Here is a 20,774-nt window from a genome sequence, read left to right as displayed (position 1 = left end):
CTTGCTGAGATGAGATATGAATTTAATTCGTGTCAAATGCTAAGTTTTTTGAAATAACTATATTTTATAAGAAAATATATTTTTTTTATATTTTATATATATTTATCGCATCATTAAGAATTTTTTTATTGGATTATTCTTTGACGCTAAGAGAAATGAAATAATTATAAAAACTTGTAATGTATTTTTTAATAGCCGCTTCAAACTTATTTTCCGCCAAGTTACAGAGAATGCTTCATGGAATGAAAATGTATTTGTATTCTTGCTGAGACGAGATATGAAATTAATTCGTTTTGATTCGTGTCGAATGCTGAGTTTTTAAAAAATAAGTATATTTTATTAGAAAATGGAAGTTTTTGATATTTAATATATATTTATCGCATGATTAAGAATTGAAAAAAACGGATTATTCTTTGACGATAAGAGAAATGAAATAATCATAAAAACTCGTAATATATTTTTTAACAGCCGCGTCGTATTTTCCGCCAAGTTACAGAGAATGCTTCATAGGACGAGAATGTATTCGCACTCTTGTTGAGATGAGATATGAAAGTAATTCGTTCTGACGCGTGTCGAATGCTAAGTTTTTAAAAATAAGTATTTTATTAGAAAATGGAATTTTGTGATATTTGACATATATATATTTATCGCATAATTAAGAATTTTTTTAGATTGATTTATTCTTTGACGATAAGATAAATGAAATAGTTATAAAAACTCGTAATGTATTTTTTAATAGCCGCGTCAAACTTATTTTCCGCCAAGTTACAGAGAATAACTTCTTGGGATGAAAATGTATTTGCATTCTTGCTGAGACGAGATATGAAATGAATTCATTTTGATGCGTGTTGAATGTTAAGTCTTTTCCGAAATAAGTATTTTATTAACAAATGGAATTTTTTGATATTTGATATATATTTATCACACGATTAAGAATTAAAAAAATTGGATTAATCTTTGACTATACGAGAAACTCGACAATAATAAAAAAAATCGCAATTTACTTTTTAATCGAGATACAGATCTCTTAATTTAATATGTTTGTACGCGTATATACATTTATGCAAACGTATATATTATCTACAATATTTATTAACTTTCCAATTACGACATACAAAAACTTGACTTCATCCGATAAAATAGAGTAGCGACACATTGTAATATTTAACGGCGATACTCGAATTAATCTCATTTGAACGACTCGCGACTGCACGATCGCAACGCGCACTTCCAATTTCCACAATTAATACTTCCACATTAATAAACGCGAAATAACGATATCATAAATTAACAGCGCGAGACGCTTCATCCCCTCGGTTCGCTTTACTTGCTCTCGCGGCAAACGTCTCGACGCTCGAACGTGTAACGTGGCACTCGCGGCCGAGCAAAAGGTCTGATATATTACACATTACGTATCGCACGGTTACCTGATCAATCGATTCTCACCCTCTCGTGAACGGACGGAGGAAGCTTGGACGTCGCAGCGTGGAGCACCGGAGGAGACACGCGCTGATTACGCGCGCTAATTGTTACCGCGATCATCGTTCGCACGGTGGCATTCGGCACGAGATCGAGACACGTCCGCTCCGCTCGGGAATACACGTACGACTGCGAGGACGATCCGCCCGTTACCGCGCTGCGCAGGGGCACGTCCGTAACACGTCATTTGTTTTCGTTATCAATCGCCCACCTTCGAAAAACAATCGCGCTCGTTCACCGAGCCGGCTGACGTCATTGACCTTCAACGATCGCGAGCTTCGGCGTAGCAAAGCTCGCGACAACCGTCCGCATTCCTCGCCCGCATTCCTCGCCCGGACGCCGTACAGGGTGAACGCGCCGCGTGAGTGTATCTTTTCGCACCGAACGGATAAGACGCGCGGATCGTAGTCTCGTGCCGTGTACGATAATCGTGCCAGCGTAGTCGTTATTTTGCGTATTAGCACGCGCGATACGCGTTGTGATTTACCGCATCGCACTCTGGGACTCGATTCTTCCATTCATGCGAGGGAGAGATGTTCGCGAAAATTCTGCTCTCGCCGGAAAGTTGAAAGTCGATTGGCCGAAAGGTGAATAACTATTTAACTTGTAACTTTTCTATAAGGCCTCTTATACTTATACTTATATAATACGATGTCGCAGCCGATGGCTATTGTTATATATTTATTGTTTGAAAAGACATTTTGGACCATCGGCTACGTCTCGAAAGCGACATCCGACGTATTGTATAACAGGCCTAAGAGCAGAATTTTCGCATACGTTTCGCCTTCGAATGAATTCCAGAATCGAGTCCCTGGTTGTTCGCAAGGGCCGTGGACTGGGGCTCGATTCTTGAATTCGTTCGAAGATGAAACGTATGCGAAAATTCTGCTCTCACAGAAAGGTTGCAAGTTGATGGGTTATTCGCGTGGCTTTTAAGTAATCGACATTCAACTTTTCTGCCAGAGAAGAATTTTCGCATACGTTTCTCTATCGAATGAATTCAAGAATCGAGCCCCTGATCCCAATTCGACGCTGATCGATCGAGTCTGTAATTTTCGACGCTCGCGAAGCTACGATACGATCAATGTAGAACCGGATTAACGCGTCTAAGCTTCCTTACGCCCCACATTATTCGCTTAACGTGTAACTGCCGTACGATTATCGTCGTTGTGCTAATTTAGGTGTCGTGGTTGATGGATATACGCCGTATCGAGGCTGCATCGAGGAGCGGAAGTCGCGGGCGGATGTCGGGAGTGTCGAAAAATGTCGAGATTGAGAACCGGGAGTGCGGAAAGTGTCGAGTATTGAGAGCCGGCAGTGCGGAAAGTCGGCAGTGTAAAATCGGGAGTGTCGAAAGTGTTCTAACGCTGAGAATCGGGAATGCGTCGTTAATAGTTTCCCCGCGCGTTCGTAATTATTAAGTTACGTCTTTTTCCGGTCGATACGTTTTTGTGAAGTGAAAATGGAGCCGCCCCCGAGCGTCAACGACGGATGCAGAAGCTGGCGAGGATACTCAACGAATATTGGCTGGTGAGTAAATTTATTTTTCTGTTTTTCGAAATAATTGCTAGAGCCGCTTATCTTTTCAATGATTCTTGCGCAAATAACCTCGAAGATTAGTTTCTTCGTTATAAGTTTTCTTTAGAAGATAATTCTTATTTTCATAATTAGTCAAAATGGCAGACTATTTAAGTGATAGTAGAAGAAAGTCCCCTATTATAAGATAGTGGAATTTCTGCTAAATTAACAGGCGTCATTTGTTGGTTCCACCATGAATTTATTGCCCTCGGAGTGAAATCTGTTTAGTGGACAATTGACTGTTAGATCGTGTAATCGTTGCGAAAATAGATTTGTGATTGAATTTGGACGTTGAAAACCTGCTATCTCGTATTAGAATCCTATCTCATAATGGAGGACTTCTCTCTACTTTTAGAATTAAGAAAAGAAAATTAGGATATATTTTAGAATAAATTAATCTGCCATTGTACAAAACGCAATTGTTGAAACGTCATTAATAATCGTTTAAAAATTGTTTCAGGTGCGACATACAGCACCATGCCGATACAACGCCGGTGAGTGATTTATTTGCTTTATGTGTAGAGTAATGCCCGAATTCGCGCAATGTGTATTATATATATATACATACATAAAACTCGTGAATCAAAATATTTAGAATACGTCATTAATTATAACTTGAAATATGAGTTTATAAAAAAAATAATATAAATCAAATGGATTTATGGAATATTAAAATATAAGCACAGGTTGCTTCGGCGAATTGAAAATAATCGTGAAATTTCGACTGTCATTATTTTGAAATATAATAAATCGGTTTGCAGAAAGTAATTCACCGACAGTATAAAATTTCAGATAATTTGTAGCAAAATGATTTACGGCGAGAACACGCCGAGTTATTTATTAAGAATAAAACACATCTTACATTGTATCTAATTTTTCAAGTTTTTTATACATGTATAAACATATCAAAGTTAATTTTTCTAAAATATACAAATCTTTTTCTCGCGGAAACAGGGCGTATATTAACACTTTGAGTGCAAGCTGATTTTGGCACTAAACTCAATAAACTTTATTATTTTTATTGCTTTTTAATGTTCTAATAAAATTTATATTATTCCTTTAATATATCAAGCATTTGGTAAAATTATTCTTGACCGCACAGAAAAAGAAAGTGTCAGATCAACTCTCATATACTCAAATTAACGCGTTTATATTGTTTTGTATTTATATACGCAACACTCTATAATCTTCTTTGAAGCATTTAATAATCTTGCATTCCAACAATGTTGCAGTCTTATTTAAATATTATAATTGTCACCTGAAGAATACATATAATTATTTTGACAATGAAATTATTTTGATCATTATAATCTTTGATTTGGAAATGTGTTATTTTCTATCCAATATTGTTTTCTTCCCATTCAAGAAAATTATTCTTTAATAAGCATATATTTTTCTCGATTGAAATATGTAAAATTGCTTTATTCAAGTAGGTCTTTCTTCCTTTAACGCAATGTAATCTCGTTTCAAGTTTCACGTCCTATTTTCGAAAGGAGAATGTTCTTTTTTTTCTGTGCGGGTAAATAAGATTATCGCTTATAAATGAATAAAGACGTGGGTCTATGCGGAAATTTACGCGTCACCCAGATACGGCACTCAAAGTGTTAATGAAGTCATAATTAAGTCTTAGAATAATGCGCCGTGTTTTTTTTACTCGTTGTCCATTTTTACTTATGTAACAGCGAGTCTCTTTATACTTTACATACTTTGCATACATTCGGGCATTACTGTACTTGCATGTTTGTTAATGTCTACAATTCTGATGCTTCCGTCTAATGCTTTAAATTGGACTTGTATATGCATTGAGCGATAACGTAATTCTCTCGTTCTCTTTCCGGAGAACGCACGTTCCTCATTCGCACGCATTGCGAGTGCGGATACTCGAATATCTTTCCTCGGTAATTTATGCGCGCGATGATAAGGCAGAAATGGATTTTACTCTAATTTTCATCTCATTGTCAGGGAGGGAGACTATTTCCGACGTAGCGCCAAGCTATTTTAAATCTTATTGGATCAATATCTCATGATATATCAAATCTCGTTAAATACCCGCGAAATCGGGAGGGAGAAAAAACACGATTGCGTTAATAAAAATCTTTCTCGTTCGTCTTCGCGCCGTGGAAATCGAATAAAGCAACAGTTACCCAATTGCATAGGCGTAGTAAATATAGACTGAGCGTCCCATTGAATAAGCGGAAGCCTGTGAAGAGAGAGAGACAGAGAAGATTTAAGAAGACTTTGTTTCTCTGTCTCACTATCGTGACGAGGGAGAATCACGCTTCTTTTCTTTTACGATGGTGTAAGACAGAGAAAGAAAGTCTTCTTAAATCTACTCTCTCTCTCTCGCTCTCTCTTCACATGCTTCAGCTTATTCAATGGGACGCTCAGTCTATATTTACTATGTCTATGCCTAATTGCGTGAGATACGCGTATCGACGTGTCCGTAGCGCAAGACGCTACTAAATTGACAGACTACCCCGTCGCGCCAGGTATTCTTTGCATTTCCGGAATTTACTCTAATCGCAAGTCGGCAGACAACGGCATAGTTTGACGGCAGAGGAATTTCTCGCTCGCTGCGCGCACCGACAGCGGGGAGAGGCGCGCGTTGGCCGCGCGCGGTTGTACGCGTGCATTGTTACCCCAACAAATCTGCCCCGAATCAGCGATGGATCTGCCGTACGTTTGTAACTAACCGCACCGTACCCTCTCAAATGCACTTTGCATGCGGCGCGATAGGTGCCTAACTTCCAGCAGAATTAGATAACCAAACGAGCATTCGCGTACCATCCCCAGGGCCGCCTCCGCGCGCTCTCCACTCCGCGCGCGTAATAGTTCGATCGTTTCCGAAATATGCGAGTGTTAGCAACGGGCGAACGTCCGACTTGATTTAAATATCGTGCGCCGTTCGGTCCAGCACAGCTGAGTGCGTTGCTTGGCTCCGCGGCAGATTCGGACAATTTTATTATCCCGGGCCGCGAATACGCTCGATATCGCGCCGCGTATCCTCGCTGTCGCGCGCCCGTGGCGCACTTAAAATTAACGTCGCTTAGTTGCCATTGTCTCTCCCCGAGATATCTCACTTCATCCCCTCGAGAGGATGCTCGCCAAGGAGGGGAATAATTTCGGGTTGAAAGGGATAAATTTAGCAGTAGGCCGCTCGCGAGCTGGTAAGCCATCTGCAAATGCACGTGTACTCTGGTCGGCTAAACAGATACAATGAGACTTCCTGTGTGCATAGAGAGAGAGAGACACACCGAGTCCTTTTGTCCATTGGATCGCCCGTGCAGGATAGTGTGACCAAACGCCGGTAAAGCCCTTTGTTTCATGTGGGCTACCGCGCACGCAGCCTCGAGACACTCGCGCTATACCGTTCGAGGAGCGCGCGAGAATATCCGTAAAATGTACTTCGGCAAAGCGCGCGTACAATTCGACGTGTGTAATTTTCAGTTGTGCATATAATTAAGCCTTTAATCGGAACTGTCTTCTCTTTGTCCGTGCGTTTTACCGGCGTGCGAGACCGCGGAGCGGTCGCCCCACGGCTTGAAACACTTTTCGGGACGGCCATTAACGATATGTAGGGGATTCTTAGTGATTCATAAAAGTGCTCGCGGGATTTGGCCGCCGGCCAGTGTCGCATTGGTGTTCGTCGATTGCGAAATCGGCGTACTTACTCGTTTCAGCCGCAACGATTTATTTGCTACGGGTAGAATTTAAAAGTGGTCAGACTACTTGCGCTACACCGTGAGATTTCTCGACTTAGGCTGGTTCTACTATAGACGCAGCAAGAATCGGCCAATGACATTCGATTGGTCTTTTCATATTTGGCTGTGATTGGTCGACTTCTCGCGACTTGCGTCTATTGTAGAACAATCTAGCAATTCCCGACTCGGATTGGATTGGCGATTGACGATTGATCTCTAACGAATGAGAGTCGATTAAATCTCTGGCTGCTTTACTCTCACTGGCTAGAGGACAATCGCCAATTGCTAGTCTGATTCGGCCCTTAGGGCCTGAGCGGAAAGAGTACCGTAGCCGTTTACGATTCCGTCGTAAGACTTAATCGGTGTCGCAAGTCAACGCACAGAGAATTGTCGTAGACGTACGTCGCCATCCCTCGCATTGCGTCGCGAGGCGACATACGACGATTCATTGTGCGTTGACTTTCGACATCGACTTAAGTCTTACGACGAAATTGTAAACGACAATCTTCCTACTCAAGCGCTTACTCGCCCGTATCGTATAACTGACGCCTTTGTTACTCGCGCACCCAACGCACGACGTGCAAACCGATAAATCTACCTCGCGCAACGAGCACAAGTTTATGATTGCGTGTTGCAAGAGTAGATGAGTGAAATTATCATTGCAAATCTGACAATTATTACCTTATGATTGCAAATTACGAAAACTCAGGTTTAATTGAATTCTGAATAGACCGGAGTAACATGCGATTTACGGCGGCGCGTATTACGCTATTCAGCGAAAACGTAGTACAGTAATGATTATGAAGGTATTTTCGTACTATTAAAGTACGTTTCCGTTAACTCCTCATACATATTCAACGAATGGAGAACGTGCCTAAGAGGCGAGATATATCCGACATTAATTTCGGCTTATGTATAATACCAAAACTTGTGCATTCGCGAAAATATGGAGTCGCAAAACGATTTCGCTCGGCGATTAAAGTAGAAATAATAGCGAATTTCTCGGAGAATTTTACGCGGCGGGCTCCACGTGTATGTACAATGTGTATGTGTATATGTAAATTGTGTTCCGCGTTCCTGCAGTTTCGAATTAATTTAGTTACATATCCAATTTCAATGAAACGATGTCGATTTTATCTCGCAATTATCGTTATCGTTTTTCCGCGATGATGACTGGTTACCGATTGCGTATCTCGCGCACGCAAATACACGAATCGCGAGTTTCCGTATTGACAGTTCGACATTTAGCGGTTAAATGTATACCGCGCGAAATGATTGATTGAAAGCAAGTAAAAGTTAAAAGAGGAAGAAAAACGCGGAAGTGAAAACGGGGAAGCTCGGGTAGCGCGAACGCGGAAGATTGGGCGGCGCACACAGCGTAATCTATAAACTGGATCTATTCAGGATTCAATCAAATTCAATCACAAGATAATGATTATTAAATTCCCGACGATGATTAATGGCAGAGTCTGTAATTACCGCGTCGGATGCGAGTGCCTGGCGTTTTCTAGTCCGCCGCTGGATCTAAACGCCGAGTCGGCGATTAGCGGGAATTTTAAATGGCGCGATTAATAATTGCGACGGTATCGCGCGCCCTTAAACCTCGTCCCTTCCCGCGATCGCCTCATACATATTCAGGCGACGCGATGCGTGTTTAAGAGCCGAGATAGCTCCGGTGTCGATTTCGCGAGACCGACGAATTTTCGCCGTTTGCCGAGGCGACACGGGGAAGGGCTACCGGCGGATCGCCGGTTAAGAGACGGTGGTTAATTGGCAAAGCGCGATAAGGTGGCTGGTCCCGCATATGCATATGAATGGCGAGTATATTCCGTTTGCCCGCCGCCGTTACGTTACCCGGCATGCAAATAAGTCTTTCCGGTCGCGCGCACCGACGCGGTTCGGATCTATCGCCTCTGCGGAACGAGCGAGAGTTCAGCGGCCACACACGATCGTTTCCAAAGGGGTCACTCGCGACTCGAACGGGCTCCTTTCCTCCCACTTGAAGCGCCCGTTGAAAATAATTCCGGAGAAGCCAGTCCGCTTCGACGCCCGCGGATGCGGATGCACGCGCCCGATTCGCAGCTTCCGGTTTTCCGCGCGCGAGATCTGTTTACGCGCGCTGACAAATCGCCGTCCCGCTTGCGCGGATCTCTTTTTGGCAGCATCAATCGCGGCTGAACCAACACTACACCGGGATTATTCTTCGTCGGCTGATTTTTTTGCCACAACTTAAGCGTCAGCGTTGTTGGCTTTGCGGAATATGTTCCACGGTTGCGCTATCAATAAATGTCAGCGAGTCGACGTTTCAAATGTGTTAAGCAACGTTAGCAATATTTTTCCCGCCGCAAGCGCCGTATTCGGAATCGAAAGGGTTAATAAAGATTGATCGATCGGCATGGAAATTGTAGAAAATCACGTGCGCGGGTATCTCTCTCGTAATATTTTAATTGTTCGGCGATTGTCTCGCGGTGCCGCTTTTTCGGTGTTTCCCGCCGTTCCCGGTTTGATTCATAAGTCCTGATCCACTAACCGCGGGGGCTTACCAGTAAACTTCGTTAGTGCCTCTTTAAAGTTACTCCCGTGAAACTAACTTGCTACGTTTTAAGGCTTAATACTCCCCGTAACGGTGACAATTTATTTCGCGACCCCGCGCTATTTGCGTGCTACATCTCTATTACGTTATTAACTTTTTTATTAACTCGAGCGTACGCAAACGTTACGACCCCGTGTATTCATATATTCATGAAACTCGCGAGGAACAGGCTACATTGTGGTATAGATTAAACAATTTCGAGCATATTGCCTGGCGTTTCGGACAATTTTATTATACGCACATTCCAAGTTTCCGTACAGAATTCGATTAACAATCGAAGGCAAAAATAAAAAGGGTTTTTAAAAAAATATTCTCCGCACATAAGTCAGCAATCACTTTTCTTCGGATTTCCCGAGTCGAAATTTCGGTACTGGTTTGGCACTTTTACCGACAATTTATACCTACTTAGCTGATCTATACACCTACATAGACCAGCAATAACCTACTTTGATGACATTATATTTTTTTACTTCTTCCTTGAATCTTTAATTCTAAAAATTTACTTTAGTTCCTACTTCAAAGGACCTACTTTAATGCTAAATTGGCAAAAGTAGAAATTGCCGACACTATCAGTTTTAAAGTAGGAGTAAATTTTGTACTTGCAGTTCGACCTTTTTTACTGTCTTAGATCCTACTATATAATAGAATTTAACATAGAGCCAAAATTTCGATTTGGGTCCCGCCACGAAGTTTGTTCGTTTCATTTCGTGCTTTTTCGTATCCCATCTCCTTTGCAAGCTTTTTCAATCAAATGATACAAACCGGAATATTACGAAAATTAAGCCCCCGTCGATATGACGTTTGCGCAGGATGCGAACTTTGGCTGTTCCAACGAAGCGGGGGGTAAGCAAATTTTCCTAATTTACCATTCGAACCGTGAACGGGAGCGGAATCAATGAAATTTCGCGACGGTTGTCCCGCAAAAGTTTGCGTCGCCTGATTTTCGTCGTGCGCGCGCGTGTCCCACCGGTTTCATGGGTTCTCGGACTTCATCCGCGAGTTTTCAGTCACGTTTCGGGATCCAAGATCCAGATCCGATTTCAGGGAACAGGATCGTGTGTCCCCGGGAGGTCCTGGGGACCGTCGCGTCGAAACGCGTTCGAGCAACTCCGCGAAATCGAGTTACGCGTTGCCGCTACATTAACTCCAACCGGAAGTTGGTGTCTGTCAGTTCTCGGCGCATACAGATATCGCGGACCCCGACGAACGCGCAGCACCGAAAATTAGCCTCGCCGCATTCGCCGTTGACGATCGTCGTAGCTGTGAAGATTTGTCCCTCTCCCCTTCCACCGGATGTTTGAGCGCCCATTCCTTTGTCTCGCGCATTTACAGACTCACCCGCCTGCTCATTACTCGCCTCTCCTTCGCACTGATATCTACTTCGGTCTGATTTTCCGTCCGACGGTGGTCACATTTAATTGAATTTAATTGAATTTTTTTTCTCACTTTGGAAATAAACCATGTCCAGTTGAAACCAGGGCGCAGCGGTGCTCTGAAAGATGCGAAGCTGAACGTCAGGCTCGTTAATGTAAAATTGGTAAAATTAGAATTGGCAGAAATTAGGTTTCCTGGATTACTTGAAATTGTTGCATACACCCCAACGTTAGGCTAATTCGCTTCTTGTGCGCGCGCGGCTGCCACTCTCTATCTATTCTCCGTAACTATTTTCGCCGCCCTCTATCCGTCTCCCGGACAGTTTATCGTTTACTCTCTCGGCATTTCCTATGCGCTGCAAATTACTCCGTTAATCCGTCTACCACTCGGTGTATCCCGGCTGAATGAGATCCCGGATTAGTACCTAGCGTGTTTTTGTCCGAATTTCGAGGTGCCCTCGGTATGAACGCCGCCATCTGTCTTCCGTCCCCGTGCGAAATTTGCGGCTTGGAAACATCTCTCGGAAGAAACTTAATTAATTATCGCGTCGACTGATTTTGATTAATGCGCATTTTCTTTCCATTCGGCGCCGCGCACGCGGGGCCCCCGGCCGCGCCGTCGATAAATTTTCTCCCCTCCCGCCAACTTTTCTTTTTTCGCCAATTATTTGATCGAGTCCGCGGTGACAGCTCCCGCTATTGTATCGCTTTGTAATCGACGTAGCGAGGAATTGAATACGCCGCTTCTACGAGAATGACTTTTACGACCGGCCGGCCGACCCGCCGGCCATCAATCGGGCGCAAATCCCATAGCGATCGTAGGGCCGTCCCGTTGCGTTATAATATGATCTCACGGTGACCTGCCCTGCACAATCCCTCCGTTCCTTACAAATGAATTCAGTGGACGGTACCAATAATTCGTCTCCATTCTTCTTCCCTTGAATTACTTGGTACAATGGCGGATTTAAAACGAGGATACGAGAGAAAAGGGAACTTCGATCGTTATCGGACGGAGGCTGAGCGGGCCTCCTTTCCATCCGCGTCCGCCCGTTGGTGCGGTGTTAACGAACGGCAGTGCCCGACGAAGGGACTCCCGTCCGAGTTCCGACGACTTCGCGGCTCGTTAATAAAATCAATTATAACCGAAGGAGGCAAAAAATTAGCGAGATCGTTCGGGGATGCTCGCGGGAATTTTACATTAACGAACTTGACGTTCAACTTCCGTGTTTTCCGGAGTACTGCCCAGCGCGCTAGTTTCAACGCGATATTTATTCTCAAAATAAGACCTAAATTCGTGTTTATACTTTCGCGCTAACGTCGCAGCAACGTGCAAAAGGAACACTGGAACGAGTAATACCAATAACTTCAATTTACTCAGAAAATTTCATACTTTTGCGATACGAAAGAAAGTGCAAATTTGCTTCTAAAATCATTTCAGTTATGGATTGGAACGATTCATCCCACCGAAGATATTGTATTGACTTTAGTTGTGTAATTTCGGACTCTAATCTTAAACTGGAGAAATACGAAGAGGATAACACGAGAGAAAAGATATATGTCCTCTCGATGTCTTCCTCTCTTTCGAGGGATGTATCGTTAACTCTTAACTTCACATTCCATGGCTCCTGTTTTCGATTCCTTTCTTATCTCGATGCAGGTATAGGAGCTCAAAAAAGAAAACACCCTTATTTCCCACCCCAGCCCACATCCGCGAAAGTGGAGCAGGCTCGATGGCTCGATTGCATTCGATGAAATCGTCTGCAATCGGACGACGGAAGAGATTCGAAGTAAATTGGAAATGTCCCGCGGCTCTTCCGATTTTTATTTTCGTATACAAAAGTCGTAGAAGCCGGGTAGATGAAGGGAAACTGCGGGACGAAGGATCCGCTGTATACAAAGTAGTTCGTTATGGCAATAAATTTCGGATTTTCTAAAGAATCCGATCGCATTGTTCGAGACACGATAATCAGATATCGCGCGACTGCCGCGTTTCGATAACGAATTTTTACGACAAATTGAGATCGTGATTACTCTGCTGAATGCCGATTCCGGGGAAGAGAGTCACGATCCCGCGCGTTTGACGATTTTACATTCACGACGGGGATGCGATATTTTTCTTGGCGTAACATTTTCTCGAGGGCAGGCAATCAGAAATTCACCTGTCAAGAAAAATAATAACGTAAAATAAAAAAGGAGTCGTGTACTTTACGCTACGGCATGTGCGAGAAAATTTCGGATAATTTGACGCTCGAGGAGAGTGTTAAGTTTTGCCAAAACTCTTTTAGAGACCCTTTTAGTATCTTGAGATATTTCTTTCTCCAATTTTATCGCTCGCCGTGGTATCTGTCGCGTTTCGCTCTACCGAATCAAAACTTAGGGGGCAAATTTAGGAAGCGTTTCACTAGATATCGCAGAATTTTCCTCGGCGGTTATGGACCGGCGGAAATGGTTCGCGTTTTCATTATTTCGACGACATTACCCCAATTCCGCGAGCACACTCGTCTAATTATAGTACAAACGCGCGCTCCACTTTTGCGAGCGCATTACTCGGCAAAGGGCGAGTAACATTTTCATTAAATAGATCACATTTCGGCACGAAATTTTCCGCATACATGGCAGAACGCGATATTGTCTATCGCACGGGCGCAGCGGTTTGTCACGGCAAAGAGAGAAACGCGAATCTAGTTGCAAGTAATTAGTATCACTCGGGACATTGCCGCGGCACTCCCTGAGGAATCTCGAGAATGTTTCGGTCGAGCGAAACAGCCAGGACATTGCTAACACGAGACTGGTTCTCGCCGCATCTTTTTTCCCTCCCCCGCGTTAGCAACACTCGAAAATCCTTGGGCGTGTAACGGCGACGTTGGGAGTCTCCTCGTTCAACCGTACCTCCATCTTTTAACTCGCAATCCCAGCGATTCGGTCCGGCCGGAGAATCGCGAAGGTGGGTAATTAAATATTTCCGCGCGACGACGAAAGCTATAAACAGCGACGATGTAACGAGGTAATTACGCCCGCTGGTCCATCGCGGTTATCAGGTTTACGGCGACGGTATTTCCGAGATCTCCTAGTCGCGGGGAAACTCGTCGCCGGTTTAATTATACGATGACGCCGCATTAAGCTGTTTCAATTACAGGTCGAATATATTTGACGGCGCCGGCGAGATTAAGAAACGTGTTTCTGCTTCTCGTAGACGATAAAAGATGCAGTGCCATTCTTGTAATTTTTAACCGCGCTTTTCCTCCGCATTCCATATTCCCTGCCACTATGTTTCGCCCTGGATTAATTATCAATAAACCCTCGACCGCGGTCGGTGAAATAAAAATCCCGCGCACCGATGGATTTAATCGGATTTTCAGATGAAAGAATCATTTTTCCCTCGGCGGTCTCTTACGGGAATTATTCGAATATTACGACTCACATATCGAGAGTGCATAAAATATGCATTAGGCACTTGAGAGTTTAAACTCCGTGGAAACCGACGCGAATTTGTAATGTAGAACGGGGATGGATGCGAAACCGACCTGCCCCGTGCAATCCTCGTACGGCACGTTACCGCCGTTGCATCCCGCATCCCGCATCCCGCATTCCGCGTCCATTTGCGGACTTTTTTAAACGTTAACCGCGTTTAATCGAATCGAGATAATCGCGCAGTTTAAGTACAATTGGCTGAATTTGCCTATCGTATCTGCGGTCATTTATTTGCGCGAGACGCAAGCCCGGCGCGTTCTCTCGCTTGGAAATTCCAAGCGTATACGATTTCCCCGGTTGTGCCAGCGACACGTGGCCCGCGGGCCACGCGGAGCGCTTCTTTCCCGAGCCGAGGCGAAAAGGACGAGCTATTATTCGGCGCACAATACCCTGGGCTTTCACTCGTTATCGGTAACGAGCTACCCTCGGCTCGACATCGGGGAAATCGCTCGGCCGCGCCTCTTCCTCGATGCCCTTTATCAGAGCCACTTTCGAGAGTTTCTCCAAGTTTGCTCGTGGAATCGGCGGCCAAGGAGCCGGAATCGGAGTTTGGGTTTTCGCAACGTTTTGTACCGGTGAAAAGTGGTTATTACTTAAGGCTGATTGAGACTGATTTTTCGACACAATATTTCTCTAATACGCACCCTCAGAAAAGATTTCTATTACCGAGACAAAAAGTATTCTTGACGCATTTATATTTCTCGCAATCTCATTTAGTAGAAAAATAAGACAGTATCGAAATAAAATCAATTGTTCTTATTCTCCTCTATCGAATTAAACAAGACTGACTTACTATATCGAGACAAGAGTTAAACTTATATAAATGTAAGTTTATATGTTTCTGCGTTTAGAATAAATTTTCCATCATACAACGCACGAATCCTATTTTATGATACATTGAAGTGTAATAGCATTGAATCCGGAAATTTTTTCTGTGGGTGCAGTGGTCAAATTTTTGTTTTTTTTCCAAGTACTTTTTTCTATATTCTTGTCCCTTTACGTAAATACATTTATAAAACGCGAACGCCCAGACATGTAAATTGAAAGTAACGTAACGCCGCAACATGACGACGCGTAAATTCGATACTGTGTACCTATGAATTATTCTTACGCGGAGTAGCAAAAGATGTCGGACATTAGATACATCGATACAAATACTCTTACCGCGAGTATATAATACTTACATAGACACGTGTGCGTGCGAACACGAAAGAAAATGGAAGAGACACACGAGTTTGTAGCAAGTAGGAGCACCGGAAATTCGTATCTATCCTCCGGGGTAACCCGAGAAACCAAAGGACCAACATCCACCTTCTGCCCCTCCCCCCCCCTCTCTCTCTTTCTCGAGTAAGTTCTATCTTCCTTGCGTCCCCTGCCGGTGCACCTTCCACCCCATTCTCCTGAGTTTCTTTTTTATTCGCTCCTCTCCATTAACGTCTTTTCTTTTTCGCGCTCACAAAACTTTCTCATTATCTCAGCGAAAATGCGCGGCTCTCTTTCTCGGACTGGGTGTACGATTCAATTGCTTTTTTTTTGTTTCGAGGGGGGAAGCGATCCCGAGTATTGACCCCGATAGGCGAATCCTATTTACGCAGTACTGCCTGGTTATTTTTAATTCCCACTGCATCCCGAGTCTGATCTCATTTCTTTATTACCGCGCATTTTCCTTCTGCCCATTGATGTGTAGAATATTAAGTGGAATTGCTTTAGTTTCGAACATTAAATATTCGACGATTAATCGTTGAAAAATTACGAGAAGAAATCACAGCACGGCGTGACATTTTACGTATTACTCGTATAATTATACGATGTAATCGTCGAGACATGAGTATTACGTTAATAGTATATTTCAGTCTTGGTCTTACATCCCTCGACTCCGGACGTTAGTGAAATTATACTCTTAATACTGAACTCCATTCCGCCAAAATGTGGTTTTACTTTTATTTAACAAAACTCCGTAACAAGGTAGACCGACAATTATTCTGCCATACTGCGAATTCTTTTATACTTTTCACGTAATCTGTGTGTAAAATATTTCCTCTTAGATCTCGCTTGATAAGGACTTAAACCGAAGGTCGAAACGTTGCGAAAGCGTATTTAATAAAAGTGGCCAGTCTGAGGTCGATTGAAACTTGAAATTTTATTACGTTAATGTTTCGCAATAATAAATTATTAACAATAATTAAGCTTTTAATCGACCATAACTGGCAACGTGTTTTTAACACAGAAAATTTATTGCGAAAAATATTACCTCAGCCAGGGTTTGAACCTGGACTTGCCTACTCTCTAGGCGGGGCGTCTCACCAATTCGACCACTGAGGCATGTCGTAATATTTATCGCAATAAGCAGCACTTAATGACATCTTCGCGTTTATTTTTCAACTAGAACTGCACACCGATACGAGTTGTCGGCTGTACACAGTTATGGCCGATTAAAATCTTGATGTTAAACAAATGATTACTTTCCACTTATAGAATACGTCTACATAAATTACTTAACAAACTTGATTATTCTGGTATTAATCGTATGTTCTCTAACTTTGAACTTTTTTGACGCACCCCGCGTGTGTGCTTCGCTTGATTATCCAGAATTATTTTGTTGTCGCTGAATGTGGCCGAGTATGACCTGTGGCTCGACTAATAAGATCGGCTAATAGAACGCTTGCTTAATGAAATTGTCGGTAGTGAAAGCACGGACGGATGCAACGCATCGTAGCAAATCGGACACGACGGACGTTCCTTTGAAGTTTAATTCCCGGTGTAATTAGAGTCACGCCCGGCTATACAAAGTCGACCATGCGCGTCGTTACGACGACATTGTTCTCGCCGGCTGTAAATTCGTGTCTCGCGGTACCTGGGCTAACGATTATACGATGGGATTCAAGTTATTCGTTGAATTTTCGACGCAGCGTTTTTCGCCGCTCGTCAACGTGACAAAGGGGAGCGAAATATGCGAGAAAGGGCGAGACGGCATTCTACCAGCGGCTTTCGCGAATTGCATCGCGAAAGTTTCCACGAGGACTTTTGTTTCATTTGGAAGCAGAATTCGGCTGTTTCGTTTTTGCATCCGGCGCCAAGGATTTTTGCCGCGAGCGCAACAAAACGCTTTGATACCTCGAATCCGTACACGTCATTAACGGGTACGCATTGTCCCGTGACTGATATTAATAATGCTAATTGAAACAGCTTTTTGACACTTGAGAGCTGCGGCCCCGCAGATTTTCGTGCGCGAGTTCCCCTCTCCATTTTCCTCGCGAGCGCAAATTATACTAGCTAGTTTGGCGCGTATATTTTCCGCTTGTAACTGCTTTGTGAAATACTGCGGAGCGGAAATGCCCGCGGGTGTAAAATACACACAATTCACAGGTCTGCCGTCCACAAGTTCACGATTACAGATTAGAGATAAATTAGAACGATAATGCGAATTATAAAAAGAAATTTATTTGGGGCTCCCATTCTTTTCTCGCTGTTAGATTAAGTATTAATTATAGATAGTGCAATCTTATCGTAACGAAAGACGTTGGTAGCCCCGCTCAAGTAGTCGTATATTCCTTTGCGCAGGTAAAATTAATTTAAAAAACCCACGGAACATTAAGACGGAAAGTTATACGATGTTTAATTACTTCGTTGTGAGGTATCGAGCTTGTATTACGGGACGTAACTTACCCATCTATCAGTGGCACGTCCCTTAGAATTCTTCGAGCTGCCGCGAGGCGATCTCCTGCGTGGGCCGCGAGCAAGATCCTCGTCAGTAGCTGACCAAGGACCATCACGCCCACCACCATCCTCATCCTCCTCCTCGCTGGACCCGCTACGCGTCTTTACTAATGTCCTCATGCCATCACCGTTAGCCCACCGGCTCACCCGCAGCACTTCCTTCAACCGGGTTGCAGGATGGCCGGGATGTAACGGGATCGTGGATCCTTCGTCTCGAATTGCGCGTCTAGTTAACTTTACCGATCGGATTATTTAGCGTGACCGCGCATTCTTTTAACCGATGATGATCTTAAAACGCATTCTTCTCTTGTCTTGATCTCTCGGAACTTCTCCAAAGACTCTCGGACTCTATTCTGTAAGATCTTAATAACGAGCTTTTCGGGATTCGGGAGGGACCAATGTTTTTCACTGATAAGATCGGCCGGGACCACGCACTCGATTTTATCACCGCACACGTGGACGCACTTCTTCCCTTTTCTCGCTAGGATAACAAAGTTCAAAGATCAGTGCTCGCCTTCCTCTCCAACCGGCTCTTCTTATCTTCGGCGCATTCGTCTTCACACATCCTCGAGCCCACCCCAATTTCTCACACCCAGCGGGCTCGAGAAGGTCCACTTTTTCCGCTGTCGCGATAGCTACTTCGGGCCCTCTCTGCTTTCGTTCTATCCAACCTTTCAGATTAACCTTCCGGTCTCATCGCCATACATTCCGTCCGATGCAGCCGCTTCTTATTCCTTTCGTCTTCCGGCTTCTTGTCCTCCGACTGAAATGCTTTCTTTGTCCAACTCGTACGCCACTCGTCCCACCATTTAATATCCCCGCGTCACCAAGCCGACCGTCTTTAACGCGGTCGTCGGTTTTTGAGCGCGGCGCTCTTTAACCGATTCGCACAACCCCTGCCGTAGCTCCAAATTCTCTCGGCCACTCTCGAAATTAATCTGTCGTCCTGTTGAAACGCGCCGTTTGCCTACAGTGCCGCTCGCTCGTCGAATATCTCCGCGTTAATTCTTTGCGCCCCGGCACTCACCCGGTCGATCGAGAAATCAATTGCTCGACGAGCTACTCTTCGATCGAACTATATTGTTTGTAAAACGTACTTCTTATGCTTTTCTCACTTCGACCTCGCCCGCTGCAAATTCTTCAAAGGCAAAGATGACTTTCGAAGCATCGAGTCGCCTCAGGGATTTGCTTCGATAGTTTGATCAGGGAGACAGGCTTTCAGAGGTTTCCCCCGTCCTTGCGTCGTCTCTCTATCCGCCCTTAAGGATTGAACCCCCCTTACCGAGTACCGTCCTTATCGACTTCTTCGCCAGCGCTCGAGAGATCTAAAGCCGGTCGGTAATCGAAGACACGTCGCCCACCTTCCGCGATCCTCACCAGTGTAAAGTGCCGCTGGTTGAAACCACTTAAGCGAGGTTATCGATGTCGATGGTCTTTAATTTACGCCGGCACCAACTCCGGGCCTCGTGCTCGACGCGCTTTGATCGCGCTACCCGCAACGGGTGTATTTAAGAAAATTGAACTCCAGTTAGCTGAAGCTCTGTTAATTAAGGCGGCATCTCGAATGTCGAATTTTGCCACGTCTTTCACCGTCTTGCCGAGCTCGCGCTATACTCACAGCTTGTATGGCACCTGCAGCTGAGAGTTTCACAGGAACGGCGCCTCCTCGGGGGGTGTTGTTGCTGCGAAGGATTTCACAGGTGGTCCGCTCGTTACGTCCCGGAGATTAATTAGGGCGGTGGGGCGAAGTTGTCGTACTACCCGAGCGCGAAAATCCCTTTTCCGTTTTCTTCTTTATTCCCGCGGTCGGGGATCAGTGTTCCGGCGTGTTTTCTGATACGCGATCCATCTTCCGGGAACCTCGCGACACACGATTTCCTCTCTCTCTCTCTCTCTCTCTCTCTCTCTATCTCTCTCTCTCGAGAGAGAGAGAAGCGGTCCTTTCTCCTCCTCGCTGTTACTAAATCACTTGCATCGGCGACGGCGTTTCATAACCGCGCGGCGAATGTCACTGTCACACAACGCGGCCCGTAAATCCGTCGCGATTAATTCAGCACTCGATTAAGTCCCGCGATTAATTACGCACTTGAAATGCGGCGGATGGGTCTCCCGTGGTGCCGCGGCCAACGACTTCGATGTCACCCGGAAATGGATCGGCGTGCTATTCGACCCGGATATTTCCTAGCTTCCGCTGACCTGTAAGAGGTAGATTTTTCTAACACGCGGCCCGGCTTGCGAAGAATGATCGCGTGGAGGGATCTTCGACGAAGGTTACTCTAGGATCGGCGAGTTAGCCGGTTCGCGCGTCAGCTGAATTTCAATTGTCGCGAACCTCTGCGTAGACCTCTGTTGTCTCGTTTTCAGAAATCGCAAGCTCGCTCGAGTTGCACTTAAAAATTTGCGTCGCGCCCGAGTAAACGGACGGCGGCGTCGATAGGGCGCGGTTAAAGATTAATATTCGCATTAACAATTGACTTTTGTTGCCGCGATGCATCGGGACAAATTAGCGCCGCTCGGAGCCTCGGGCGAGGCGAGTAGAAATTTCGGTCTTCCCCCCCACCCCTCCCCTCTAGCAATAATATGATTATCGCCACCATTAATGTCTTACTCTCGTCAAAATTAATAGAGACCAGATTGGTTTGGCATCGCGTCGGATTACGGAAAGGCGATCAAGTCGGTGCGCGGCATCGGGCATAATTGATGACTCTAATCCGTTCGTCACTGTTGTTCCCGTGGGGCATTACCGTCGCAACATTTCGAGTTATCGTAACATCGGACGTCACGACGATAATTCCCCCCGTAATCATCTGCAACCGTGCTTTCTTTCTGACACGTAATCTCATTGTGCCCGTCACACCGGCC

General features: G+C 44.6%; 1 protein-coding gene across 1 annotated transcript in view; it reads right to left on the bottom strand.

Annotated features, from left to right (window-relative positions):
* LOC105562135 (dipeptidase 1) overlaps positions 1-18,354 on the bottom strand; it is an 85,424-nt gene extending 67,070 nt beyond the window's left edge. Inside the window, exon 1 of the mRNA XM_012012699.1 lies at positions 17,862-18,354. Coding sequence (XP_011868089.1) covers positions 17,862-17,986 — 125 coding nt within the window. The 5' untranslated portion in view covers positions 17,987-18,354. The remainder of the gene's footprint in view (positions 1-17,861) is intronic.
* Between the last annotated feature and the right edge of the window lie 2,420 nt (positions 18,355-20,774).

This window comes from Vollenhovia emeryi, unplaced genomic scaffold, assembly GCF_000949405.1.
Source record: "Vollenhovia emeryi isolate VEMERY1.0 unplaced genomic scaffold, V.emery_V1.0 DF939194.1, whole genome shotgun sequence".
Lineage (NCBI taxonomy): Eukaryota > Metazoa > Arthropoda > Insecta > Hymenoptera > Formicidae > Vollenhovia > Vollenhovia emeryi.
Note: the sequence above shows the minus strand (reverse complement) of the source record. Positions and strands in the feature narration are given on the sequence as shown.